A 26116-nucleotide genomic window follows, 5' to 3' on the forward strand; every position below is an offset into this window, starting at 1 on the left:
ATGATCCCTATGGTCCAAAATATTAGTTTTTGTGGATGATTGTACTGCCCTAAGGTGTTTTCATCCTCTTTAAATGTTGATTTGTGTAGGAAAATGCTCGGAAAACCACGTTTTTCTGCTTTTGACCTAAAATATCTCGAAAACGGAAAAAAAACAGTCTCGCCAAATTTTAATATGTTGTTGACTACCAACTAGAGCAACTTTTGGCTATAATGGAATCAAAAACTTTTATGTACTAGGTACTTTGGTGGCGCATCAAAAAATTACAGCTTAAAAAGTTGACCCTGAACTTTGACCTATGACCTTGGTCTATATGACAAAGTTGTAGGGCGTCTAATTTCCTACAACTTTGTTTAAATACACACATGCGCTATCTGCAGCAGGAGCTGAGATATTTTTGATTTTTGAAAACACCTTTTTTATAAATCCACAACTTTGAGCCCCTGTAAAATAGGCAATTTTGAGAATTTTCAAAAATCCTTCTAAACCATTTGTCTACACCCTAAGGGCAACCAAACTACCAATTTTCAACAAGATCCGCTGACCCCATGCCAAAAGTGGGTCCCGTTAAAAAAAATAATGCCATCTAGAAATTGAAAATATATTATTTGTTCTCTAATTGTATTGTTGTTTATTGAAATTTGAATTGTTGTCAGGTCTTACTCGCCGTTGCGCCACTCGCTGGACCGCTCGTCCGGTTTCAACCCCGGCATGTCCGGAATGGGACGTCCGAGTGCTAGCGAGACCAACCTGCGCAGCCTCACCATGGGCCAGGAACTGGACAACCGACCTGGCTCTGCTCTTGGACTTCTCGGAGGTACCACTAAAATTTAAAAATAATTTAAAATGACCTGTGACCTACCCCCAATTGTTTACGTGTAGAAAAATGAAATATCAAATCAATAGAAATCCTAAATTTCTTTTTGTTAAATGTTCTCAGCTTTTTTTAATTCAAATGAAATATGAGGAGTATTTTTGAAAAGGTTTTGAGCAGATTTATAAATGTTCCATTGAATCTCACTTCACAAGTCAAAGCTCAAAGTCAAATTTTGCTTCCCGAACCTTTTTGTCCACTATTGTGGATGTAATTTTGGCCAAATTATTCAAAATTGAAAGAAAACTTAGAATTCTGTGTTGACCTTTTAGTGAGAATTAAGTTTTTCTTTATTTTAATTTTAATGAAATTTCAGTTTCGAGCGTGGTGTCGAGTTCTGGTCTCCGGAGTGGTGGTTTGGGATCGGCTGACCTGACAACGACAACTTCGGCGATGCCCTCGCTCTACTCGTCGGCGAGAACCTCCTCCAGTCTGGCTGACATCGCGTCCGTCTTGCCGCCAAATTTGCGCCACCTGCTTGGACCTTCGGCCGGCTCGTACGCCCCCGACGCCTCCAAATACACCAGCAAACAGGTATATAAACCCTAAATTACCTAATGAATTCGGAATAGTTTTTCAAAATAATTAGAGGTGCTTGAAAGTAATTTAAATTAGCATGAATATTTAGAAATTAAAGGAATTAAATTAATTTTATTTATTTAAATGTACATTATTTATTCAGAATTGATATCAACACTTCAAAAAAAAATCATTGAATAATTTATTTTAGGTCAAGTCCCTACAAATTATAAAAGAATTTCTTTCAACATAAAATTTTATAATGAAAATCTAATCTTACTTTATAGTCTCGAATTGATATCAATTAAGATTAAATTTAAAAATTTGTTCAAATTTCATTTTTTAATTGATTGCTTTCTTGCTCAGAGACGGAAGCAATTGGAAATGTTTATTTGTAGTCCCAAAAATCTTGTGATTTAATGTTACAATTGTCTCAATTTCTTGAAAGTGGTAATATTTTTTAAATAATGTATCCAAAGTAGTAAAATATGGAATAATTAATTTTTGACATTTTCATTTAAAGTCAAGACATATTTAAAAAAAAAATTAGGTCATTTTAATCGTTATTTATAACCTAACACCAACAAAATTAGAAATGAAATAGGCAAAAAACGTACGATATAATTTGTAAATGAATTAAATTTTTTCTTTTATTTTGACACAATAAGAGAAATTGAAAGCTAATTTGTTGTTATTTTTTATTCTGAATAAGAATCCCAATCAAACTTCATATTCAAAAGTGGAAATCACTATTTAAAAATACTCACACCTTGCTTTTCGTTAACAAGAGTCAACAAGAGCATTAAAGTAACAAGAAGTATTTAAATTTCAATGTTAAAAGTGTCACTTTTATTGCTAATTATTTTGTATTTTCCAATTAGGAAAAAGACTAAATTTCACTACAAAAGATGGAATCATGATTGAAAAATTCACACCCTTGGAGGGTTAATTAGAGGTTCAAACTATCCCTTTGAACCTCATCCCTCAATTTGGCTATTACAAGGAAAAAATAAAGTAAATGTCCAAAAGTGTTGATGTCAAATTGAAGCATTATTTTATAATTTGGTTTGTTTCCGGATCTCTTGGAAAAGGAGGCTGGAAGTGAGCCGGTTGTTGTTGTTTGTGTGTGTTGATGGTTGCGGGGGCGTCGATTATCGTTTCAGTTGCCCACGTACTTGCAGAGTCTGAAGGAGCAGCTGCGCGAGGAGATCAAGTCGGCGACGGCCGACCGGCGGCGTTACCTCTCGGAAAAGGAGGCGCGCCTGCGCTGGGAGCGTGAAAAGTTCGTCGCCTCCATGGACCCGCTCAAAAGGCAAGCTACCCCCTCCCTCACTCTCTTAAAAAACCACCCCACCGAACACACAAGCAAAAGAACGGTTTCTCACCAGCTGCAATATTCGTTTTGGAACAGATTTGAAATGGAGAAAAAACTAAGTTCTCCAATGTTATCAAGCAGTGTCCGAAATAAAATAATGCGCGGCGGTCTCATCGGACAGCGCAGGCAACTCTCCGACCCAAAAATTTATCCAATGTACTCGTCCATCTCCAAAGACGGCGACCTCGAGAGCAAATACGAAAGGGTGAGAATAGCAAAACCGTTTCTGTATCTCTTTAATTTTACCTCCTAAGTGGAAATTTCGCTCAAAATTTTTAACAACGCATCCTCCACCTTAATCTCTGCAGTTTATAGTGCAACGACGGCAAAATTTATAAGATGGAAAACACTATCAAACTCAAATTTTGACGGGAAATCATCATATTCACTTTTTCACAAGAAACTTTTCTTCTTTCATATCTACAGTAGAAAATTTTTATCTGTAAATATCAATTGCGTCAGAATTTTCATTAATTTTAATAAAACCAGAGTTTTTAAAAGTTTATTATTTTCCCAAACTAGGACCGCCATAATCATGATTGAAATAAGAAAATTATAAAATGAAAAAAAAACTTGATGAGAACTCTCGCAACATAATCGTTTGCTTTGAGTTAAATTTGAAAATAACTTGAAGCATCATATCTGCAGTAAAAAGGAGCAACAATTAAAATTCCTGAAACTTGCAAAAGAATCTATGCTTTCAAATGTGGCGTGCGCATGAGTTAAAAATGAAGTTAATTAAAGAATTAGACCGTGTTAAAGCGCCATTTGTTCTTTAATATCTTGCTAATAATTTGGAAAAGATTGAAGCGAAATTTCCATTTTTTTTTTTTTTTTTTTTTTTTTATAAAATAATTTTGCCCGTCCGCGAATTCCTGGAAATTGCCCTCCCGCTGATTAGGCGGGTGGGGGACGCGTGGAATTCATGGGAGGGGGCGTAACTTGTTCAGGACGAGACTCGCGCTGGTTGGGTGCGGCTCGGAGAGAGTAACTGGTGGCGGTTGCAGGACTACCTGGGCGGGCTGTCTGCGTCGCTGCGGCCGTCGGCGTACAGGTCGTCGTACGAATTGGAGTCGCTGGAGGAGCCGCTGCGGCAGTGGGGGGACCCCTCGCAGTCCTACCTCGCCACGTCCTACGCCGCCGCCGGTGGCGCCCTCCGCGAGACCGCCATCAACAGCGTGCTGGACGAGGACGACCTGTGGAACCAGTACCTCACCAACAGCAGGTAAAGCCCCTCCCTCCCCTCCTTCCCCTACCCGCCCCAAGAACAGAGAGCGAAAGAGTCGAAAGTTGGGGCTTTTCCGGAATAAAAGGGGGCGTGTCCGACCGACGTAGTGCATGCAGTTCAGTAGCGACCCCGCCGCCATTAAACACACACTCCTCATTATCTTATTGTCACGTTGGCATATAGAGACTGGAATGAACTTTTTCGAAGCGAACTCGAGACGAGATACCAAAGCAAAGGACCCACCTACCGACGCGGACTCCACCCTTCCAAGTACTACAAGGTAAATGGCTCTGTCCCTTTGCATAAACCACGAACGCACCCTCATTCCTCACTCCAACTCAAATTTGCTTCAACCATTTCAATTGGTTTTCCCGCCGGCAGGCGGCAGCCATCTTTGTCGTGCGGCAATTTGTGATACGGCGAGATTTCTACGAAATTTATCTTTTTTAAACATTTGAAGAAGTGATATAAAAGGCAAAAACAAAATTGGTGCAAAAAATTGCACTATTATTGTCAGAATTGGGGATTTACACTTAATTTTGATCTGCCTCAAGATTTTTCTGCTTTTGGTGGGAAAATGTTAATCCATTTTTTTGAATATTCTAAATTTTGATTGTGTTATTTGTCATACGTTTCCGCTTTAATATATGAATAATAAGAAGGGAGGGTCTTTAACACAAAAAGAATCTATATTTTAAAAATTTTGAACAATTATTTCATATATCGAGGGTTAAAATGAATTTGAAATTGTAAAATTCCATTTTTCTGCACTAATTGATAATTTGAAATTATTTTAAAAAAATTGAGAAGCTTCAAAATCCCTTTCCATCTGAAAAATTCCTGCACTGTTACCCAACCTCGTATCTTTCTAGAATTATTGTGAATGCTCTCTATGCAATTGAATGGCCAAAAATGAGTTTCTTACTTGAATTCCGCGAATGGATTTTTTGATTTTGAAAAAAAAATTAAAATAATTCCGCTGAAGGCATGAGTCTGATTTGCTGAACTATTTAAAGGAAACCTGCTTTACTTTTGCTCTTTTGAAACAAAAAACAATCGAAAGCTGCTCTAGTTTTAGTTCGATGCATGAGTTTTGCACGCGAGTTATATAAATTGACACATGCAAGAGGACACTGCCGAGAAAGTCTAAAAGGCGAGTGCTCATCACTATGATACATAGCAGCAGGTCTTTCTTCGTCACACACACCCGAAATCCGCGCGGATTCATATAATATTGTCTCATTTTTGCGAGCGAGCCAAAAAGCGCACACGTGCAGGCGTGTAATTGTGTTTTCTCCTTGCAGGTCTCGTCCTTTCACTGATACCTACTGAGCCTGGCGGGAGCAGGGACACTTTCCAAACTTTCGCTTCGTAACAAACAGCAACCGTATCTGCCCTGTGTGACAATACTACTCATCCTTAACTTACATTCCCCTCTTGTACTCTCTACTCGATCAACACAATTCAGTCTGGGAATACACTTGTTCTTTATTTCAAATAATATAATATCAGTTTTGTTGATTTTTTTTAAAGTGCATAAAAAAAACGATTGGAAACGATTTGGCGCCTGATCATAAAAATTTTGTGTTTTAGATTAATAAAAAAAATTCATTCAAAATATTCATTGGAGATTTTACTCCACTATTAAAAAAAGACAAAGACAATCTCTGAATTTAGTCTGATTGCATATTTTCAAGGGACACGAAACGTTTCCAGGGTCAATGAACTTTTGACCCACAAACTTAGTGACCATTAAGAAAAGATACCTTGGTTCATTCGCTTCAACCTCCCACTGATGAAATGAAAAAATCTTAATGTAAATCAATTCGGCAGCAGATATAGTATAACCCCTTATTCCATCTCCGGAATATTACATATTGGAATTTTACAATTATTTTATTTAATGAATTATTTACTCGGATAATTTCACAACCGAAATATTAACTTCTATGATATTTTCAGACAGAAATCAACTAAATTAAAGTGCTAAAAAAGCTTGATTTCCTGGGAAATAAGAATAATTTAGTTTAAAAAAATCCTGTTTTTCAATCTTTGGTTAAAATTTCTTAAGCATTTATCTGGTGACCCCCTATTTTCTTGTCAAAAATCTGTAGCTGCATTATCAAAGAACAATTTGGTGGGTCAAAATCATTAACTAATTAAGGTTTAATTTACTTTAAATGCGACGAAATACAGTTTTTTGATAATTTTTTTATATTGCGATTTCCACAATAATTTACTCCAGTTTTCTGGTTATGAATATTATCCTTATATGATCAAAATTATTCATTTTCATTGAGGATTTTCCATCTTTTGCTATACCAATAGTTTTTCCAAATTAAATATCCTGGGAAATGTGTTATCTAATTAAAAAAAAAATTGATGATATAGTTTTGGCGCCAAAATTGGTGTTTTTTAAACAACCTTTTGATTATTTTTTGGTTGAAAAACTAGAAATATTTTGCAACTGAAGCGTCAATTCCTGGACTAAAGCATAACTAATGATATATCGCAACTTTGACAACGACTCTTTAATAACAAGTTACTGCCTCCCTGTTGTTAGCGAAGTAATCCCTTGGTAATAAAAGAAAAACTGAACAGGGCGGACGCGCTCACGAAAATGAATGAAAAATGTTGTTCACTGGAAGTGTGGCAGTCGAATATGAATTAACATGTACAATCGCTCAAACCCAATTTAGCAAGCAGATTATAAAGTGATTTTTTTCGTAGAGAGAGAGACAAAACGAACGACCTCCGCCCTGTCTAAACTTGTATATCAGCAATTATGTATGAGAAAAAATCAATTATACATATTATATAAACGCGCACTTTTCTCTCTGTATATCAACATTCGATTGTTGCCATTATTGTTGACTTGTTTTAGTCTTTGTGTCTTGTAAATAATCGACTCTAATTATTCGCTGAATCAATAAACAAAAGAATATCCACGAAAGCTGCTCTTTTCTTTTTTTTTCCTCGGACCTTGTCGAGTCTTTTGCAGCGGCAAGGGCGCATGAGCTTCTCGGCGTTGCTCAATTATTGATTGTTCGCGCGCACGCGACCACAAAGAAAATAAGACCCTTTTTTAGCACCGCAAGCGACTAATAATAAAACTGCAACAAATCGACGGTAATTTATGAGAGCTTTTTCAATTCTAAAGAAACATTTTTACTTTTTTAATTTCAAATTATGTTTCACAGAAAAATGTTATAGAAAATTTTGTATTTAACCAAGAGAACGAGAAAGTTTTTGGAGTAATAATTAATCTATTAAAAATAACGTCAAATTTAATAAATTTTTGTTTAGCCATTCCCAATCTTTGTTAGAACTCCTCAAGTAAATAATACAAAAAAGTTTGTTCTTTTAAAGAAACCAAATTACTCATCGATCGAAGCGTTGAAAATTAAAGATGGGGAAAAATACAACAATCAAATCTTTTTTTACAAGTGTGATTAATTTGATTTATTGATATTTTGATAAAAAAAAGTATTTGGACTTGTTTTCAAATTTTTAGCAACTTCACTTTTAAAATTTAAAAAAAAAAAAAATAAGCATAAAATATTAAAGGGATGAATTTTAGAGAAAAAAATGCGCAATTTCTTGAATATACCAAGTTGTCTCATTGATTCATACAAATTAAAATAAATAAATAAATATAAAATATTTCATTAAAACTTTCATTATTATTTATTCGTCCGCAAATAAAAGAAGACAATTGCTGTTGGGGTCATTTTCTTGATAAAATTTGTAAATGCTAAGAAATTTATTGAATCTCTTTAGAATTTCAATTTTTTATTTTATGGATAAGCTCTTATTTTTTAATGTCGCAGCGTGTCGGCGGTTGTGTGTGTGTGTTGTGGTTTTAGGTGTTGATGTGGTTTTGCGAGGCCCTTGGGTGGAGGTTTGGCTAACGTGGCGGGGGTTGTTGCAGGTGGTCGAGCCAGGCGGTGCGGCGGTCGAGCGACGGCGGCGAGGACACGTGGCGAGGTCAGCGGGGGTCACGGTCGCGCAAGTCGCGCTCGTGGCACCCGTCGCCGTACGGCAGCGACGAGGACGACGACCGCGAACACAAGAAGCACAAGATCAAGGTCTCTTGACACTTCCCCGGCCCGACAACTCAGAGCCCGAACAAACGCGCACGCCATCCGAACTCCCTTTCCAATCAATTCTATCTCCAAGTTTTTATGCTTTTTCTCAATATTTATTTAAAAATCAATCTATTTCTACTTTTTTTTTAACATAAAATATTTCAAGATTTTTTACAAATTATTTCAAAATATTAAACATTTCCAATTCGGTTTGTTTTATATAATATTTACTTCGTCCATTATTTAGAATTTAGATTTTTAAATATTCCTCTTTCAACAGACTTTCAAAAGTTAAGTTTTGATCAGCTTTATTGTTAATTATTTTTTTCCAGTAATTTTTTTTTCATTTTAAGATCTATGAAACCTTTCAAAAACCTTCAATCATTGGTTGAAGTTAACTGATAGGAATATTAGCTATAAAGATTTGAAAAACTTCACATCATAGTTTTGAAAAAGTGATTAAACAAAATTTTAAAGTGGGGCAATGGAAAATTTTTTTTATTCCTGAATGTGAAAGAAGATTGAATTTCATAGCTAACCTAGAAATCGCGATTTAAAAATTTGCATCCTTCAGGGTTAAAATTCACTTTTTCGCAAGGGATGAGAAATTTTCCTTTGGTAATGAGTTTGTCTTTCTTCTCATTCAAGAATGGCCCGATGTCCCTCTTTGATTGAAAATGAGGGCAATCCAAAAGCCTAACTTAAGCCGCTGTTCAATTTGGGCTTTTGGATCGCCCTCAGTATTTTAAAAGATTGATTTGGAAAATGGGTGGGGGGTGTGCGTTGTAGCGTGGGCTCTGTGTTGGGTGAGGCAAAAAAGTTCGAATCTAACCGGGCTAAAGCTTGAAACTATCCTGGGGCAGGTGGAAATCGCGCGGCGGCGCCAGCAGATCGAGGAGAACGCGCGTCTGCACGAAGAGCTGCTCAGGTTGGCGCGCCTGCGCGAGTCGGCCGAGCTGGGCTTCACGCCGTCGGCCGAGTGGGGCGGCGGCGCGTACGACGGCACCTCGGTGCTCAGGTCGGTGGACCAGGTGCTGCGCGACGAGGCGCTCGGCCTGTACGGCGGAGGGGTGGGGGCTGGAGGGGGCGGAGGGGGGACGCGCACCGAGGAGGACCGCAGCATGGAGCGGATCGCGAGTACATTCCGCACCGACGACTACACGACCAACCTGTACGAGCGGCTGTCCGACTTTTCGCCGCTGTCCGAGGGCGTGGCCGACTTCACCACGCCCACCGCCATGCCCCTCCTCCCCGACATGCCCACCCGCTCGCGCAAACTGCTGGAGGACCTCGGCAGCTCGCCCATTACTGAGTCGCTGCTCGCCATGCAGCCCCAGAAAGCAGGCAAGTATGCCTCCGCGGCCACCAGGATGTACGCAAAGTGAACGTTTTCGCGCCAAAATCCAACTTAAAGGGCGCCGCAACTTTCGCAGAGTCGCCATTCTTAACAAGATGTGGCGGATTTTGTTTAAAATCACCAACCCAAATCTTTCCAATTAAAATTTGGTACTTCATCAAATTCTGGACACTTTTTCAAAATGGCTGCCTTTCAAATTAATTAAGAAAAGGTCAATTTTCGTCCCCATTGTAATTTTCTTAACAATCCAAAAAAAATCTATTAAAATTTAAAGTCAGGAATTTTGGTTTAGCGAAAGTTGTGCGACCCTTTAAAGCCACCTGGCGAGGCTCAGCAAACCGAAAACATAATTATCAGATTCAATTCACTCTTTGATTGTTCAACAAAAGCAGCAATTATTATCGAGTTATGCAACGTGCATAACAGTTGTGACGAGCAGATTACCTAACTACGGAAGCTGCCGGCTGAACCGTTTAGGTTGCCTAATTGTATAATTTTTAGGCGCTCAGAAAATAATTTTTTTTTTGCAGCGTGACTTTTCTGTGGCTCGTTAGAACTTAGAATTGACATAAATTGATTTTTAACTTTATAAATTTAAAAGTACAAAATAATTTGGAAAATTCAATTCAAATTTGTAGCGAAAATTCTATACAATTTAAATATTACTTTTTTGTATTATTAGGATACCAATTTTTAGGTAACCACGGTACAAATTGCCGCAAGAATAAAAAAAAAACACTGCATTTCAAAAGAAAAATATCATTTAATTGCCGAAATTATTGTACCTAAATTAAATTGCATGACAATCGGTGCACTTTCCATTACCCAAAGTTTTGAGTGAATCAGTCTGGCAAAGTTAATTTACCATGTCCATATCATTTGTTGAGCCTCGACCGCCTAGATTTTGGTGAGAGCTTGAAATGAATTTTAATATAAAATCGATTGTGTTTTTTTGACGAATTAGCTCTCACTGAATTTCTACACAATTTCATAAAATATCTATCGCTGGTGCTCTCTATGATTGGTGTGTCTCACTCTTCTCGTTTCCTTTGCATATGTGAGAACATTATTACGGATAATTGTTGAATGCGAACTCTCTTTTTCTCTCATTGTTGATACACACTGATTGTTTACTGTTAACAAAATGCTGTTTTCCTATTTATCTATATGATATATAAAAACGATGGACCACTAACTCGAAAAATCTGTGGCGATATGTTAAAATTGTCAACGGCGTTTTCACACTCACGAATGGCTGGAATTCCGTTGTAAAAATTTATATATATTGAAATACATACAATATATTATAGTTGTGATGCCGAAAGCAAATAAGTTATATAGTACCAAATTAATCTATAAGCAGTTGTGTATTTCAGCGTAGAGCTCACAACACTACACACATACACACTCACACGTAAAAGTAATAACTGCCTGTTCAGATACATCAGAATTTATACATATATTACCTGTGATACGATACTGGATTTAATCGAAATGATAGACCCTCTCGCTTTTGTCCAATTATTTTCTTGACGTGCGAAACTCGACTGATAACAACCGCGAATTCCTTTTTCACATAACTGTTGACCGTCCTCCTCAATCAATGTTTCATTTGCAGGCCACAGTTCTGTTTTCTGTCTCACCACAAAAATCAAAATTTGGCCACGTCTGGCCGAGACGATTCCAATGACGTCTTTGCTTCGAATCTAGTATTCTTTTAATTTATTAATAATCACCTTAAAGTGGTTCGCCACTTTAATTTTTGAGTAAATTCCAAATGCTGCAAAATCGAATTGGCCTCGATGAGATGATTCAAATGATATGTAGGAAAGTTCACTTTGAATCAGAATTCGCGCAGTTTTCATGAAACCTACTGGCGGCCATTTTGAAATTAAGGATGGCCGCTTAGTTCGAACTCTGCCAATTTTCTTGTAAAAGTACTCGAGTTGAATATCGTTGGAATCGTCTCGGCGAGTCAAAGTTGAGTTTTTCACATAAATGTACACCAAATTAATTGTCCCGTTTTATTGGTGGTTTTATGATTTCACCTTTCATCATGACTCTTTCTCATCGAAAGCACAATATTGGTTTCTTTGTCTCACCAAACAAAAGTGTTTTTCGTTTTTATACACACGATTGGAAGTATTATATATATTTATATAATTACCGAGTGCACTTCCCCCCTCCTGCATGCGTCTCTCACTGCTTTCTATATTATGATATGAAGTAACTCGGCGGAGAGAATATCTCGAACACACACTCTAATATATATGAATATATATTGAAAAGAAAGGAATTAACAAGATTACTCTGATGTATTTGTCATAGACATTCGACACACTTGTCTCTTTCTCTCTCTACAGCAGAAATAATCACGGAGCAAAAAAAAAAAATAAGCATGTGTAACACAAACACTCTTTTCTCTCTCTCACTACCTAATTATATATATAAAAAAACTTGGAAAATGAAAAATAAATCGCCATGCAGTCTCTCACTTCAGCAGCAGACATCTCAAAACAGAATTCGTAGAGTTTCATTTATTTTTCGTCTCTTATAAAAAAAGAAAATCTAGTTTTTGGTAGATCTTAGTTGATTTAGGGATTGGACTTCTGAAATTTTCAGCGTCAATTTCGCTTTCAAATCAATTTCGAAGACACTCTCTCACACACACACTCGCTGCGACCACTCCAATTGGTTTTGTCCGATGTGTAAGTAAATCTCTAATAAAATTTTTCTCTATGCAATTCCTGCTCTCAGAATGTAGTCGGCCAAATAGCTTTACTTTTTTTGAATAAAAACATTCTTAAATTATATATTCTGATCCGAATGATATCTAAATCGATGTGCGGCCCCTCCACTCGGCCAGACCGACTGGACGGGCCTCCGCCCGTTATTGCATCTACTCAATTTTTTCTATAATCGTGGATTGGAGCTAAATTGACTGATGGAGATGAATTTTTTGCCATTAATTGATATCTCACACAGCACAGTAGCGAGTTTATTTTTGGCAAATCGAACGCTATTTATATAGTAAAGACAGTGCATGGTAGATTCCGATTTTGATAAATTCTCAACGCTTCTAGCACTGAAAGGACCGTTTTAGCTGCTAAATAAACATTAGGCACAAGTCCACAAGACCGAGTGTGTTTTGATCCTGCGCGCAGATGATGAAACTTTTCGATAATATAGAAAGCTTGTTCTCTCTTGCATGCTCTCTGTAATATGCCATGCTTGATGTGCTAAGTAGGACACTTCATAAGACAACACTCTCTTTTCTTCCCTTTTCATTTCTTTATTCGTCCTCCTACCCTAACGTGGACAAAATTTAGGAAATTGAAGAAAAAATTATTTAAAAAAAATCACTTCTTTTCAAAGACGTATTGAACTTTTGAACTTTCAAAGTGGGTCTGATCAAGATATAATGTTGGTTCCAATTTCAGAAAACAAAGTGTACAGTTGAGGCAAGAATTTCACCTTAACATGTTTTATTTAGCAACTTTTATTTCAAATTTGAAAGGCTTCGATATTTTTGGCAGCCATATTTTTCCACATGACACCAAGTAATGTTTAGCTACATTTTCTTTTTTTTAAGTTTTGTCTCTTGCATGTTCTCAAAAAAGAAAAATTTGGAGGTGAAAACAGATCAAACTAATGATTTTTTTTCTCTAATATTCAAGTTTTCTTCACTTTTTCATCAAAACTTGAAAAGACAACTAATTGTAAGTGAAAAATAAAAACATCCACTAGCCTCATTTCTTTGTAGGAGGTAAAAAATATTACTGCTGAAAATACAATTTTTAAATTTGAAGGCATATGTTGGGATGTCGGCTTTTAAAATTAGCATAAAATCAGGGTGAAACAACAAAATCCAGGTCAAGAATTCTAAATTATTTGCTCAGACCCACTTTTGCATAAGTTTTCCTTTATAATTATTTCTTGTTCGTATCTCTAAAGCTAGGAACCGTATGTGTGTCTGTAATTTTTGCGCTCGACCTTTTGGAGGGTAACGTGACCTGAGAGTGACCCTTTCGCAGGCAAGCCGCGCTACGCTGAGACGAAGCAGCACCCTGAGGAGACGGTGCGCAGGTCGTATCCTGAGAACTACGGCACCCTGGGCGGCAGTTCGCGCAAACCTTTGAAGAACAGCGAGCGGCACCGCGGCGGGGGCGGCAACCCCGCCTCCGGGGGCCACCACCGCGCCTCCGAGGGGACCAAGCAGCCAAAGAAATCGCAAGTAAGAACGTAAGCTCCACTTTTGATTCATATCAAACCTGAGGTGTTCTCTCTGTCACTTTTCCTTTTGCTACTTTTTTTCGTTTCAATATATCGATGTTTTAAACAAAGGAAGTAAAAATAACACTAATCAACTTTTGACACTCTCGCAAACAGCAAAACTTTCTCAGTATGGACGCTCGTGACGAAAAATTAGTAAAATATTTAATGTAATTTCATCAATTTTGATGAGACCAGGTTCAACAGAAATGAACACTCCTAATTACTTTAGTCCTGGAATGTCACAAATTATCGCAATGATCAAAGTGAAATCAACTTAAATATTTACAAAATAAGTGAATCAATCGAATAAATGAGACAATAATATAATGTTCTTTCAAATGTTTTAAATTTACTTCAAATTTTGAGCTTATTTTGTATCATTCCAGGACTAATTTAGAAATTAGCCCAAAATTAGGTTCAAAACTGCATGCGTAGCTTTTGCAAATGAGTTTTTACATTAGCATGAAGCTTGAAATTGAATTTTGCCTTTGGGTCAAACTTTGAATATTTTGCCAGCTGAAAGTTTTTTTTGCGCGCAGGCACCCGATCTACAGCACGCACAGAAGAAATACAACTTTCCTGTGAAGCACCTCTTCCTGACCCGCGACCCTGAGGACAGAACTGTCGGTGGTGAGAGAGCGAATTACTCAAAATTATAGCGACATTCATCAAATTTTCGTTTCGCAGGCAACGGACTTGGCATGAAAGTCGTCGGTGGCAAGGAAATCCCAAACTCCGGCGGCCAACTTGCAGCCTTTGTTTCTAAAATTTATCCTAGAGGCGTTGTGGACACTTTCGGCGACATTGAAGAGAGTGAGTTTGGAATTTCAAACAAATTGAATTTCTTTTTAATAAAATTTCAACAGACGATCAGATTTTGGAGTGGAACGGAATCAGCCTTACTGACAAGACTTTCGAAGAGGTCCAGTCTGTTCTGTCGCAGTCCGTGGGAGACATCGAGCTTATAGTTAGAAGGTAGATGCAAACCTTATCTACATAGTTTCAAAATACTAATAACAAAAAACTCGACGCAGTCACCGCGACTTGGTGCCAAAGCCTGTTGTCACCAGTTCTGTCCAGCGGTATCCGGACGTGGTGCTGAGCAACCACGAGCCCTGCAGCAATTCCTCGTCTTACGAAAACTTGTCCAGCACAAGCATGTGAGAAGCCAACTTCATTCCTTTGAGTGTTTTCGAGAAATTTAACCTTTTATCCAATCGAATTAATATACCAAACATCGTGTTGACAATAAACACAGCACTTCCTCATTTCTCCCGTTTCTCGCAGTCAATGTTTTGGAAAAATCTAAAATGTGTCCTCCAATTCTAATAGACCTCACTGAGATGAATCTAATTTCAATTGAAACTGACAAACACACTAAAGAACTTGGTCAGTTGGGTTTTGATTCGTCTCTTTGAGATCTATCAAGTATGGTTTTGACTTCCAACATAAAAAAAGAGGTTTTCTGTGAAAACACGAATTGAAATATCTAAAAGTTTTCTGATCCAATTTCCTCATCTCGTTTCTCACTAATAATAATAAAGTATAATATTGTATTCGTCCATAAAAGTTGTTGCAAACTAATAATTAATTATATACTGACGCAAAGAATGCTGGTTATATTGTACAATTTGTTCTGTGAAAAATAATAAACCATACACATATATCAAGGTTAAAAACAGTGCGATTTAAATTGAAACACATTTGCAGCTTTATTTAATTTGATCTGATTTTAATAATGTAACACTTCCTTTAATTAACTGAAACGGCACAACATCGAATTAAATCGTCAAGTGCAAAAACGTCGATTAGTATAGAAAGAGACGGGGTAGAAATCCAAGTAGAAAAGCTCCGTCCACATCAAGATCAACAGCGAAACATTCAACGGGTGAAAACAGCTTAGAAAATAGCACGTTTCCATCACACATCGATTTTTTTCCCATATCCGGCATTTTTTTTTTTTTTTAGAATTAGCGGTTTTGTTCATAATTGCTTGGCAAACTCTTTTGTTCCCATTTTTCGTTCTGTATTGCATTAATTTTTTTTACATTTTATTTTTATTGCGGTGCAGAGGCAGAAGAATTTAAGGCGATCAAGACGGAGTCACACGATTTGTGCACAATAATTATTACTAAAGCGTTCACTTAACATTTGCAACGACAAATTATCATTCAATTTAGCAAATCAGATCATAGATTTACGAAAATTACAAAGGTTTTGTTTTAAGCAATGAAACGTATGAGACGAATTTTCACTTGTAGCGGAAAGTTCTTGATTAGGCAGAATTAAGTTTTGTGTGCGTTGGACACGAACGAGACAACTTAAAGTGAGCGAGTTTTCAAGACCCAAAACGATATCGACGAACACACAAATTCATCTATATAGTTTTTCTATCTGAGCATCTTTTATTCCAATTAGATTATTTACAAAATACTGCACGTTCAATTATAATAATAATGAGATTATAATCTTTGCAAGACTTATTTTGAGCAAATAAAGAGCAAACTGAGAAGCCGAAGTTGTTCGATGCATAAAAATATAGTGAATTACAAAAATATTCGCCGCTTTTTCTTTCATTTAGACCGAGGTGTGGCGCAGCAGTTTGTTGTTCAGTCCGAGTCCTGGTGCGGCTGTGCGCCGAGCAGCAGAGTTGCCAATTCTCCGCGCGAGTGGATCCGCCGCCTCGCCAGGACGCGCGCCTTCATTCGCAACATGCACGTGGCGCCGACCGTCGGCGCCACTGCCGTCGGCGACGACGCCGGCGAAGACGTCTCCTGTTGCTGCTCCGAGCGGCGCCGCAGGCTCAGCTCGAGGCGCCGCAGGAACCTGACGGGCAAAACTGGCGCCGTTAATGCATCGCCCTTTAGTACGCTCAACGCACACATTTTTTTTAACTCAAAATTGATTCAACAAAATTAGAGTTTGCGGGTAAAATACTTTGAAATTATACAGAGATGCAGAAAAAATCAAATAGTTCTTTGGGAATCAAATAGTTCGTTTTAAATAATAATAAAAAATAATAATAATTGGCTAATTTGGTTGTCTCACCGTATCTGGTGGCTAATTGCTTTCAGTCTTGATATTTTGCGCGCCACCCTGGTCACCGACGTCGACGGGGGACCGTTGCAGAGCTTGTTGTTCTCGTCCTGACCCTCTCCAGGTGACGCTTCCTGATTTTTTTCATCCAAAAAAGACCACATTAAATTTTCCAATCCAATAATAAAAAAAAACTACCGCCGGCCATTTCGATCGGGAAACTAATTAAAGGGACGTATCTGGCGTTACTTTTTCAACTTTTACCAAAGCAATGAAAAATTAAAATGTTGTAATTACTCATCGTCAAATTTCTGTCATCAACTCAATTTTGGTCAACCACAAGTGGGCTCCGTCACGGACCAAACAGGTCTGTTAATTCGACACAAATTTTTTTAATTTGAAATGAAAATTGAAGGCAAAGTTTACCTCATTCACAGTCTTGGCTGCAGCTCTGGTGGGGCTGCTGTCCTTGGACGACTTGGAACGGGCCGGACTGCCTCGGTTGCCCCTGCAGTGGAAAAATCAAGCCTCCACTTTTTTGGTTTCGTTCGGGTTTGGGAAAATAATTCAACGAGCAAAGCGAGAAGCACACACAAAGCAGAGTTTAACTATCGGGCCAAAAGTCTCACAAATTTTCCATTTTTTTTTGTCAATTCAACACGTGCATTCGTCGATTTGTTGGTGCTGGCTTCGATTGACTTTGAACAGGCGTTGGTTTGAGCATATCCAGCTTTTAAAGTTCCAAAATCATTTCAAACCAACTCTTTTTTGGAGCAGATGGAAACTGAATTTTAACTTATTGAAAAAGAGAGCGAGTAAAAATATGTCAAAAGAAAAGAGGTGTTAATTTTGTACATACTTTGAGGAAAAGTGCTTGAAGAGAGAAATCGAGATAATATATAAATAAGGTCATATGTAATAATAATAAAATTACAAGCCAGAAACAACAAAGTGGGCTGCGGTCTCACCTGAACGAACTCAAACTTTCTGAGGAGGAGGAGCTACTGGGAGGTGCAATACGCGCGGCGCGGCGTTTGGGACTTTTTCTGTGGCACCTTTGTAAGCACGTGGCGTTGGCGTCCTTGGGCGAAGGGACTTCCAGCAGCCCGCCGAGGCCCGATCCGCCCCTCACCTGCACCGCCGACGCGCTGCTCGGCCTACGAACCTTTTTCTTGCCTCCCCTCGCCTTGCTCTGCCCACTCGCCACCTGAATTTCAATTGTGCAATATTTTTGATAATCTTCAATTGTTTACAAAATTCCAGCAAACAGAAGGATGTATTTTTCAAAATTTCCCCTCACGTACCCTTCCTAACCTCCCTTCGTTTCGTGTTAGCCCTAAATCTGGATTTATTTTAACAAGTTTCATATTAATTCAGGAAATATCCTCATGATTTTTAAAAAATTTCACCTTCAAGCCCATTTTAACCTCCCCTATTTGCTTATATTCGCCTTTAATTCCCCTGATGCGACTAACCTCTGAGCTGGGGCAGTCGTAGAGTCCATCCGAGTCTGTGTAGGGCAGCTCGGACTTGTGGTAGAAGAGAGGAGAGAAGCGGTCAAGGCCGGTCACCTTGTCGCTCAGGGGGCTCTCGCTGCGGGAGCTGACAGGACTCCGGTGCGCGGGGCCTCCATCGGCGACCTCCACGACGATTGCCGGCAACTTGAGTTTGAAGTCCTCAAGGTGGTCGGTGCCGAAGCCCTCGTCGTTGGACTCGGTGGTGGCGTTGTTGTCATCCTGGGCGACGACGTCCTGCTGGACGGCCGGCGTCCTGAGCAGCGGCGACGGTTTTCGTGGAGGGGGAACCGGAGGGGTGAGCGTCATCTCCTCAGGTTCGGAGGGGCACAGGGGGTTGCTGGAGCCGCACCGCGAAGGCCCCTGACTGGCCATCGAACTGTACCCTGACGAACTCAGGTTAGACTCGCTGGCCGTGCGGGGATCGTTGCCCCGCATGGCGAACGGACTCAGGAAGCACATGGGACCCTGAGCGGCGACCTTGACGCCCACGGCGGCAGGCGTGTCCGCATCGCTCTCAAACTCACTCAGGGTATTTGTGACGGTGATCATGGGTGGGGCCGTTGGAAGCTCCAAAGACCCTGGTTTGTCGGCCATCAGGTCGCGCAATAGTTTCTTGGCCGTCAGACCTCTCTTACCCTGAGGGGGCGGCGACCCTGACGGCAGGGTCGGCGGCGAGGGAGTTTGCACCATCAAGACTGGGATGACAAGGGGCGGGGCTTGCTGCTCGTCGTCAGGGAAGCAGATGGTGGGGATTTGCAGGGTAGAGGGGGGAGTGCTCCTGAGCATTTTGGCGCTGCTCGGAGACAACAGGGTGGCCGTCGACGTTACTGAGAGGCCTTTCAGGGTGGGGGTAGAGGGCGAGGTCACCGGACTAGGGTTCAGGACCTCGATCCTGAGGGCCTCATCCTCATCGTCTACCCTCTCCTTGCTGTTGTTACGGCGGGGGGCGAGGAGGGGAGTGGGTGCAGGTGACGGAATGGGCGTTGGCATCTCCTTAATTGGGGACAAACACTTTCCATACTCAATGGTGGGGATTTCCAAAAGGATAGTTGGAGGGTGCTGAAGGGAAGAACTGTTTCCTCCTATCAAAATTAAGAAAACATACATTTTTAATCATTTAGTGAGAGAATTAATTGGCGGAAATTTTACATTAATTGTTAGACATAAAAATTTTGATAATCCTTTCATACCTGAACTGATGACTGGAACTTCAATGGTGGTTGAGTGATGAATGGACATGGGCGAGTCTGGGGCACTGGAAGAGGCAGGGGTGGGGACTGCCGAAGATTCGTCGGCGCTGACGTCCTGCGGGCTGGACGGCGTCGAAGGTTGCGACGTCTTGGCGTTGAAGGTCGTCCTGCAAAGTTCAAAAGTTGACAAAAAAACTCATGAATAATACATAAGTATCATAAAATTTAGAGCATAAACACGGGCGGAAAAAATGCAGAGAGACGATCGAAGAATTTGGTGCTTGAGGAACCAATCAGAGGTGCGAGAAAGAAAGGTAAAGGGAAATCAAAAGAGAAGCAAGTGACCTTGCCCATCACCGCTACGATCGGGGCTACCGTCTAGAAGTGAAATGCGAGATTTAGAGAGCAGCTTCAGGTTAGATTCGGCGTTTTTCAATACTCAGGTGGAAGGATGAACACCTGTCAGGTTGGCAGCGTGTTTCCTTTCACCTTGTTTCAGTAAAACTCTGCTCACCTGAACATGGCAAGGATGGAGTCGGCGCTGGACATGCGCGAGAGGCGGGTGCCTCTGGAGGGGAGGAGGCGGCGACTGGTGCAGGGCAAGGTCGGGTCGGACCCTGAGAAGGTCGTCGAAACGTCCTCGCTGCCGCTGTCAGGTTGCGAAACTGCTCCTTGGGCGTGCAGGTGTTTCTTCTTCTGGGCCGGCGGCGACCCTGAGCCCGACCCTGAACTCATCTCGGCCGAGACCTTGTCCAGCAAGCGGGCAAAGGTCACCTGAGAGAGAGGTCAAAGTTCAGCTAAGTTCCAAAAAGTAAGAGGCAAGAAATATAGCAATTGGGAGTCTGGTCACAAAGGGTCATCAACCATCATGACCTTTAACCTTTCAAGGAATTGAATAATGAAAGGTCATTGACCATAAGTGTGGCACATATTTAGATAAGACTTTAAATTTGAGGATAACATTGCAGACAAAATTATTTTTACCAAGCTTGATGAGGAAATTTTTACTACCTTTTTCTCCATTTTGGTGTCTGCGTCAAGGGAAGTTTCAGCTTCGGCCGGCGCCGGTCCCTCCTCGCTTTTGGTTCTCCGGTTTTTGTCACTCATTTGAATCAACTCGCCGAGGCTCACCTTGAAGAAACCAAAATTTAAGCTTTTCAAACCACAGGATTCGAAGAAAATCGCACCTTTCTGGAGACTTCGACGGCCGAGTTGACAGACATGGTGCTGCCGGCGCCAGTGGGCGTCACGAGTTGCTGCAGAATGTGCTTTTTGTCGATGGGTTTTCTGGTCGGCGTCGAATTGGTTCTTTTCTTTCTTGGACTCGGCGTCCCTGCCAAAGCGATTTCATTTTTTAATCGCAAAAAATTTATTTCTTAAAAAAAAATTATATTCAAAAATGTTCTAAAATATCAAAGCCAAAGCGTTTTGCACGAGTTTTGTTTTAATTAAGCTTACGTCTGAGCAGGTCGTCAAGACTAAACGTGCGCGGGGCGGATCCGTCCTTGGGGCTGGACGGGGCGAGACTGAGCAGCGACGGCTTTCGGATGCCGAGGCGGCCGAGCAGGGAATTGCGCGGCGCCCCCACCGGACTGCAGGCCATGCCGCCCGCCGCCGACGTGGACGTCGACAACGCATAGCCTAAGCATTTCAAAAGCACTCAAGCCTCAACTTTTTACCAATATACGGCACAACCAGAGTGAAATAGAAAGATACTGAAGCATTTCCTCTACTGCGGAAAAAAGTCTCTTTTTCAACTTTTTTTTTAAATAGGATAATATTTTTACTTTTAAAATTGCCTCAATTTAGATTTATAAATTTCAAGATGAATTTCATTCCTTGAAGCGAGTTTAAAAAGACTTCTTTTCCACCAGTGTAAATATTTCTACTCTACTCAACAAGAAGGCAAGAAAGAAAGAAGGAAATGTTAATTTTGTTGTTCTTACTAGTTCTAGTTCGATCTGCCTCTTCCGCTAACAACTTCTCTAATTTCTCGGGGAAATGTCGTTTCGCACACCACACAAGGCCAATGCAAACTAAAACTATCATGACAGTGATCAACCCTAACCAGAAGGGCTCCTGCAGCATCCGCTCCGAAAGCGGTTTGAACGGGATTTTTATCATGCGCCGCTCGCATCGAGAACCTGAAACGATTTCAAATTTGCAAGATGAGTTTCAGCTTCAAAATTTAAAAAAAAAAATAATAATAATTGTCTATCAAAAAGTCAAATTAATATTTAAAATAAATTGTCTCTTTTAAATAACAAGCTAATCTGTAAACTAATTTAGGCAAATGATTTTCTTTTAAATTTTGCAGTAAATTTTTAAGGATTTGAAAGTTATTGAAAACAGTGCGATAAATTACAGTTTTATTAGAAAGACCAATAAATAAAAGAAATTTAATTGAAATCATCTCAATTTCAATATTTCAAAAATTTGAAATGTATGCAACCGGTGCGTCACGTATGCGCGTCCGGTTGCATACCTCCATTTTCTGCAGGCGTTTCTTTTTTTTTTAGGGTCAGGCCAAGACAAAGTCTTGTCGGCCTGTGCCCTTTATTGGTGGTACTGAAGGCACCACCCAATTAATTTTTTGGTGGTGGAAAAATTACCTTCCCACCACGCGTGGCACCTGCAGGCGAAGCCCTCCCCTCCGGGCCTCTCGACGCACTCGCCCCTCCCCTCGCACGGGTTGTCGAGGCAGGGGCGGTGCTTGACCTCGCAGTTGGTGCCCCTGTAGCCGGCCTGGCAGTCGCACCTGAAGCTGCCCGCGGTCAGTTCGCACGTCCCGAACATGCACGGCGACAGGTCGCACAGGGTCAGGGCGCACAACGGACCTGAAAACACAGGTGAGACTTTGCTTGCAACAACCAAGAGAGGGCAAGTGACCTGTGAAGTGGCCGGGGCAGCGGCACGTGTTGGGCCGGGTTTTGTGCTTTAAGCTGCTCGAGGCAATGCACTGGCCGCCGTTTTGACAGGGGTCGGGGCTGCACGAGTCCACCCCCGACCCCAAAGAGGGCGAAAGCAGTTTCTGACGCAGACCCAAGTCTGAAATTTATCAAAGGACAAGAAAAGTACGTTATTCTCAAAATGAAAACAAATACAAATAACATGATCAAAATTGGCAATTTAAATGAATAATTTGACCAAATATTTTTTTAATTTAATCGGCACCTTGTTCAACAGTAACGCTGGCGTTGAGAAAGTCTCCACCATTCTGAGTGAGCAGTAGAGTGTTCAGGTACGAAGTGAGGGTGACGGGGGCGCTGACGTTCTCGAAGCGGCACAAAAACCAAGAAGTCCCATTAGAGTCCGAATAAAAGTCTTGCGCCTCCAGACAAAAGTCAGCGCTGCCCGACTGCGCCACTTGCAGACCAAACAGCGTCACCTTAATTGTGTATCCCAAAGGAGCAATCTGGAAGTAGATAATTCTTTTTTAAGAAATCATTGATTGCGACGATTCAAACAATATACTAGAAATTTCATTCATATTTATATTTGAATATGGCAACGATTCAGGCTAAAAAATTTACATATCTGGGAAGGGCATGACGAGACGAATGCAACAATATGCTGGAAGTGCAATTTTAAAGGAATATTAAAAAATTATTCCTGAAAACGGCGGCCATCTTGGAAAAATGGCGGAAACTACAATTCAATAAATCATACATTCTTTTAGGCCTTGACGAGACGGTTTTAACGATATATTGGAAGTACCATCGTTCTAATCCTCTTGATACCCCCAGTTCAAAATCTGCACAAAATGTCAATTTAAAAAAAAAATGGTGGAATTTCTTCCAACGTATTGTCAAGCTACCGTGGACGCAAAGAAAACAAATATGGAGACATAATTACCAGTTTTTGAGCAAATTTGAATTCTTCATCTGGCTCGGGTGCCATTTCCGGCCAGTTGAGCGGCAAAAGTCGCAGCGTCTCGTTCGGCGCCACCCTGATGATCTGCTCCTCGTCCACTTGGCTCACTTGATTCGATTTTAATTAATAATAAAAAATCTATAAATGTAAATTTAATTACGTGTCCAGTAGACGACACGAAATCCGCGGCTCTTCATGACCGAATCCGAGCTTGAGGTTCGGAGGCGGATCTGCAGATTTTCACCTTCGGAAAGGAAGGTGCCGTCGCTGGCCAGGTGCTTCAGTTGGAAGGGCTGGAAGGTGGCGCCGTTGCCCAGCGACACTTCCACGCTGCTGTGCTGCGAGTCGACGTAGAACGCCTCAAAATGCAGCCACACCCGTTTTCCCGCTTTGAGATCTATTATAATTGATTATTAATTAAAAAAAAATTTAACTTACCTGGGGCCAGAATGTTGAAGGTGCAGTCGAGGCTGGTGAGCAGGAAGTCAGGGTAGTTGGGCGACTCGATGGTGCCCTCTTTGGCCGTCAGGGTTTGCTCAGGGCACGCGGCCAGGGGCACGGCCTTCCACTCAAGGGAAAAGCCGGACGCCGAGTTGGAAAAGTCCGAGTGAAAATGCACCAGCATCACATTCGTCGTGGAAACAAAACGCATCCTGGACAAATTCATAAAAACATTTTTAATTTCACCAAACGTTATGTACAAAAATTAAGAATGTATCAAGATAGATGTTCTTTTGCAAATTTTTATGCCAATTTTATTGATATGAAGTGAAAATTGTATAATTTTAGTGAATTTAAAAATTTAGAACGTCTTTAGAAAAAATTTTAAAAATTTTTCATCATAGAAAAGCAATTTTTACTGGTAAAAAAAATAAGAAATTTGAAAATATTTTATTTTTTTGCCACCAAAAAGCCATTTTTTTTTTTTTTCAAATCTTTCTGGCGTTTTAAAGATTAATGATGCAAATTTGGCAAAAATATTCACACACGTTTTGAGCTCTTCGGCTGACTTTGTGCCGCAGTGGGTGTTCATAGGTTCGGACTCTGCTGCGTTCCACAACGCGATGAAGTCGTAAAGACACTCGTTCTGCGGCTCCAGGTCAAGCTGCTTGAACGAGACGACAAGGCGCGACTGGGCCGGGCCGACGATTCTGACCCAGTAATCAGCGTTTGGCGGATAGGCCAGTGGAAAGTTTGGTGACTCGAGCACGCCTGAAGAGCCCTCCACGCTCGAGTTGCCCCTCAAAGAGGCCGAACGATCTGCAAATATTATCAAACTTTGTCACATCCAATTAAGATTTTTTTAAAGAGGAAATTCCCCCACAAAAACTAAGAATTAAGACCACAAGGCTCATTTTGATTCATACAATATTGAGAAAAACGCAGTTTTGAAGATATTTTTTCCGTGTTAAATGAAAAAAAGAGTAATCGTAATCAAAGTAAATTAGACTAACTAAGATTGGCTAAAATTTTTCGTCCCTTCAATATGTTCCTAAATATATAGGAATGGGACAGAAAATTGGAGGTACATTTTAAAAAAATAAATAAATGAGAAGATTAAAAAATAGTGATATCTTAGATTTTATTTGTTTCAAAGGAAACGAACATTATTTTGCAGCAGTTTGAAATAATAAATTTCTTCAAATTAATTTAAAATTCCCATGAACCGAGATTTTAGGTATTTTTTTTTTAATTCTAATGACTGAAAATAATATTTAAAAGTAAAAAAATGAGGCTTCTTTCAGCAAGTTGGAGTCAAACTTTTTATGTTTAATCCATTCGAAATTGAATTACTTTAAAAAAATGGCAGTTTTCAAGGTTTTGGTCAACAAAGTATCATAAAATTGACCATTGTTAATTAAATTATATTTAATAAGGAAATAAATTTGTAAATTACTGAAGTTGTTGAAACTGGAATTTTTGATTTAATAAAAAGTATTATATAAAGATCTAGAGTTTAACCCTTGTTTATAACAAAATTGTGCCAAACTAACTTACTTTTGTGCCGGATTTTTAGGGATTAGTTAGTTCCTGGCTCACCTGCGATTCTCCTTTGACAGACGTAGCCGCCGACGAGAGAGCATCTTTGGGCCTGCCAGTAAAGTCCGCTGGATAATCCTGCGGCTGGCGACGCCTGCCAACCCACGGCCAGACACCGCTCCTCCTTTCCCCCCTCCAACCCCACCGGCCAAGCTTTTCAGACAAAAACGAATTTTCACAGATTAAATCATTTTCTGCCATTATATATATAAAAAATCAATCAATCAAAATTTGGATATAATTTCTAATTTAAGAATAACCAAAATTAATTTCCCAATGATAAAAACTTGTGTCTGAAAATAATGCCAAACAAAATTAATAACTTTAGTCCATCAAATCAATAATTTGTAAATATTATCAATTCTTCAATATTATCTTTGTTAAAAATAAAAATTTTTTTAAACAATATTTTGCTCACCTGTGAAGGAGGCCTTCGAGTTGTCGGTCCAGCCGAGTTTGTCGGCGTCGATTCGGCCGCTGAGCCAGTAAAACGAGTTTGCCGAATAATGCTCCGAGTTGCGAACGGCCGAGACGAGGAAGGCGTTCTCGTCGCTCGAGTGCACGCTCGCCAGCTCGGCCTGCAATTTCGCCAAAGACAAAAGACTTAATTCTCTCCATTGTTTGTCTCGGAATTCCAATTAAATCTCGGCCAACAAAAGAAGAAAATAAAGGTGAGATTGGCACGCTCGTGTAATTAATCAGGAGTTTCTCGGAAGTGATTAATCATCCCTTAATTCCCCAAAC

At 40.0% G+C, this 26116-nt stretch overlaps 2 protein-coding genes across 8 annotated transcripts in view; one reads left to right on the forward strand and one right to left on the reverse strand.

Moving 5' to 3' along the window:
* The first annotated feature begins 9182 nt into the window (after nucleotides 1-9182).
* Nucleotides 9183-15382, forward strand: LOC132193948 (uncharacterized). The gene is made up of 6 exons (XM_059614931.1): nucleotides 9183-9428; nucleotides 13476-13675; nucleotides 14256-14346; nucleotides 14404-14529; nucleotides 14583-14691; nucleotides 14751-15382. Exons 1-6 carry the CDS (start codon nucleotides 9206-9208, stop codon nucleotides 14878-14880), a joined length of 879 nt encoding a protein of 292 aa, XP_059470914.1. The 5' UTR covers nucleotides 9183-9205; the 3' UTR covers nucleotides 14881-15382.
* A 54-nt stretch (nucleotides 15383-15436) lies between these two features.
* Nucleotides 15437-26116, reverse strand: part of LOC132193927 (uncharacterized) — a 64435-nt gene continuing 53755 nt past the window's right edge. Inside the window, exons 15-35 of one of the 7 annotated variants that reach the window (XR_009441499.1) lie at nucleotides 25791-25950; nucleotides 25373-25525; nucleotides 24322-24592; nucleotides 23771-23985; nucleotides 23493-23720; nucleotides 23315-23439; nucleotides 22634-22874; nucleotides 22349-22507; nucleotides 22072-22296; nucleotides 21406-21603; nucleotides 20918-21100; nucleotides 20647-20792; nucleotides 20471-20590; nucleotides 19974-20233; nucleotides 19460-19626; nucleotides 18228-19351; nucleotides 17808-17959; nucleotides 17179-17260; nucleotides 17050-17121; nucleotides 16765-16886; nucleotides 16530-16542 (exon numbers count right to left, since the gene is read on the reverse strand). Coding sequence is in view for 4 of the 7 variants with exons in the window: in XM_059614884.1 (XP_059470867.1) it covers nucleotides 16294-16555; nucleotides 16765-16886; nucleotides 17179-17260; nucleotides 17721-17959; nucleotides 18228-19351; nucleotides 19460-19626; nucleotides 19974-20233; nucleotides 20471-20590; nucleotides 20647-20792; nucleotides 20918-21100; nucleotides 21406-21603; nucleotides 22072-22296; nucleotides 22349-22507; nucleotides 22634-22874; nucleotides 23315-23439; nucleotides 23493-23720; nucleotides 23771-23985; nucleotides 24322-24592; nucleotides 25373-25525; nucleotides 25791-25950 (4680 nt within the window). In the remaining 3 variants the exon portion in view is untranslated. Of the gene's footprint in view, nucleotides 16556-16764; nucleotides 16887-17049; nucleotides 17122-17178; nucleotides 17261-17720; nucleotides 17960-18227; nucleotides 19352-19459; nucleotides 19627-19973; nucleotides 20234-20470; nucleotides 20591-20646; nucleotides 20793-20917; nucleotides 21101-21405; nucleotides 21604-22071; nucleotides 22297-22348; nucleotides 22508-22633; nucleotides 22875-23314; nucleotides 23440-23492; nucleotides 23721-23770; nucleotides 23986-24321; nucleotides 24593-25372; nucleotides 25526-25790; nucleotides 25951-26116 lie in introns of all 7 variants that reach the window. The other 6 variants (XR_009441497.1, XR_009441498.1, XM_059614886.1 and 3 more) reach the window with 6 other exon arrangements.

The sequence above is a fragment of the Neocloeon triangulifer genome, unplaced genomic scaffold, assembly GCF_031216515.1.
Source record: "Neocloeon triangulifer isolate White Clay Creek 2 clone unplaced genomic scaffold, ASM3121651v1 ptg000005l, whole genome shotgun sequence".
Lineage (NCBI taxonomy): Eukaryota > Metazoa > Arthropoda > Insecta > Ephemeroptera > Baetidae > Neocloeon > Neocloeon triangulifer.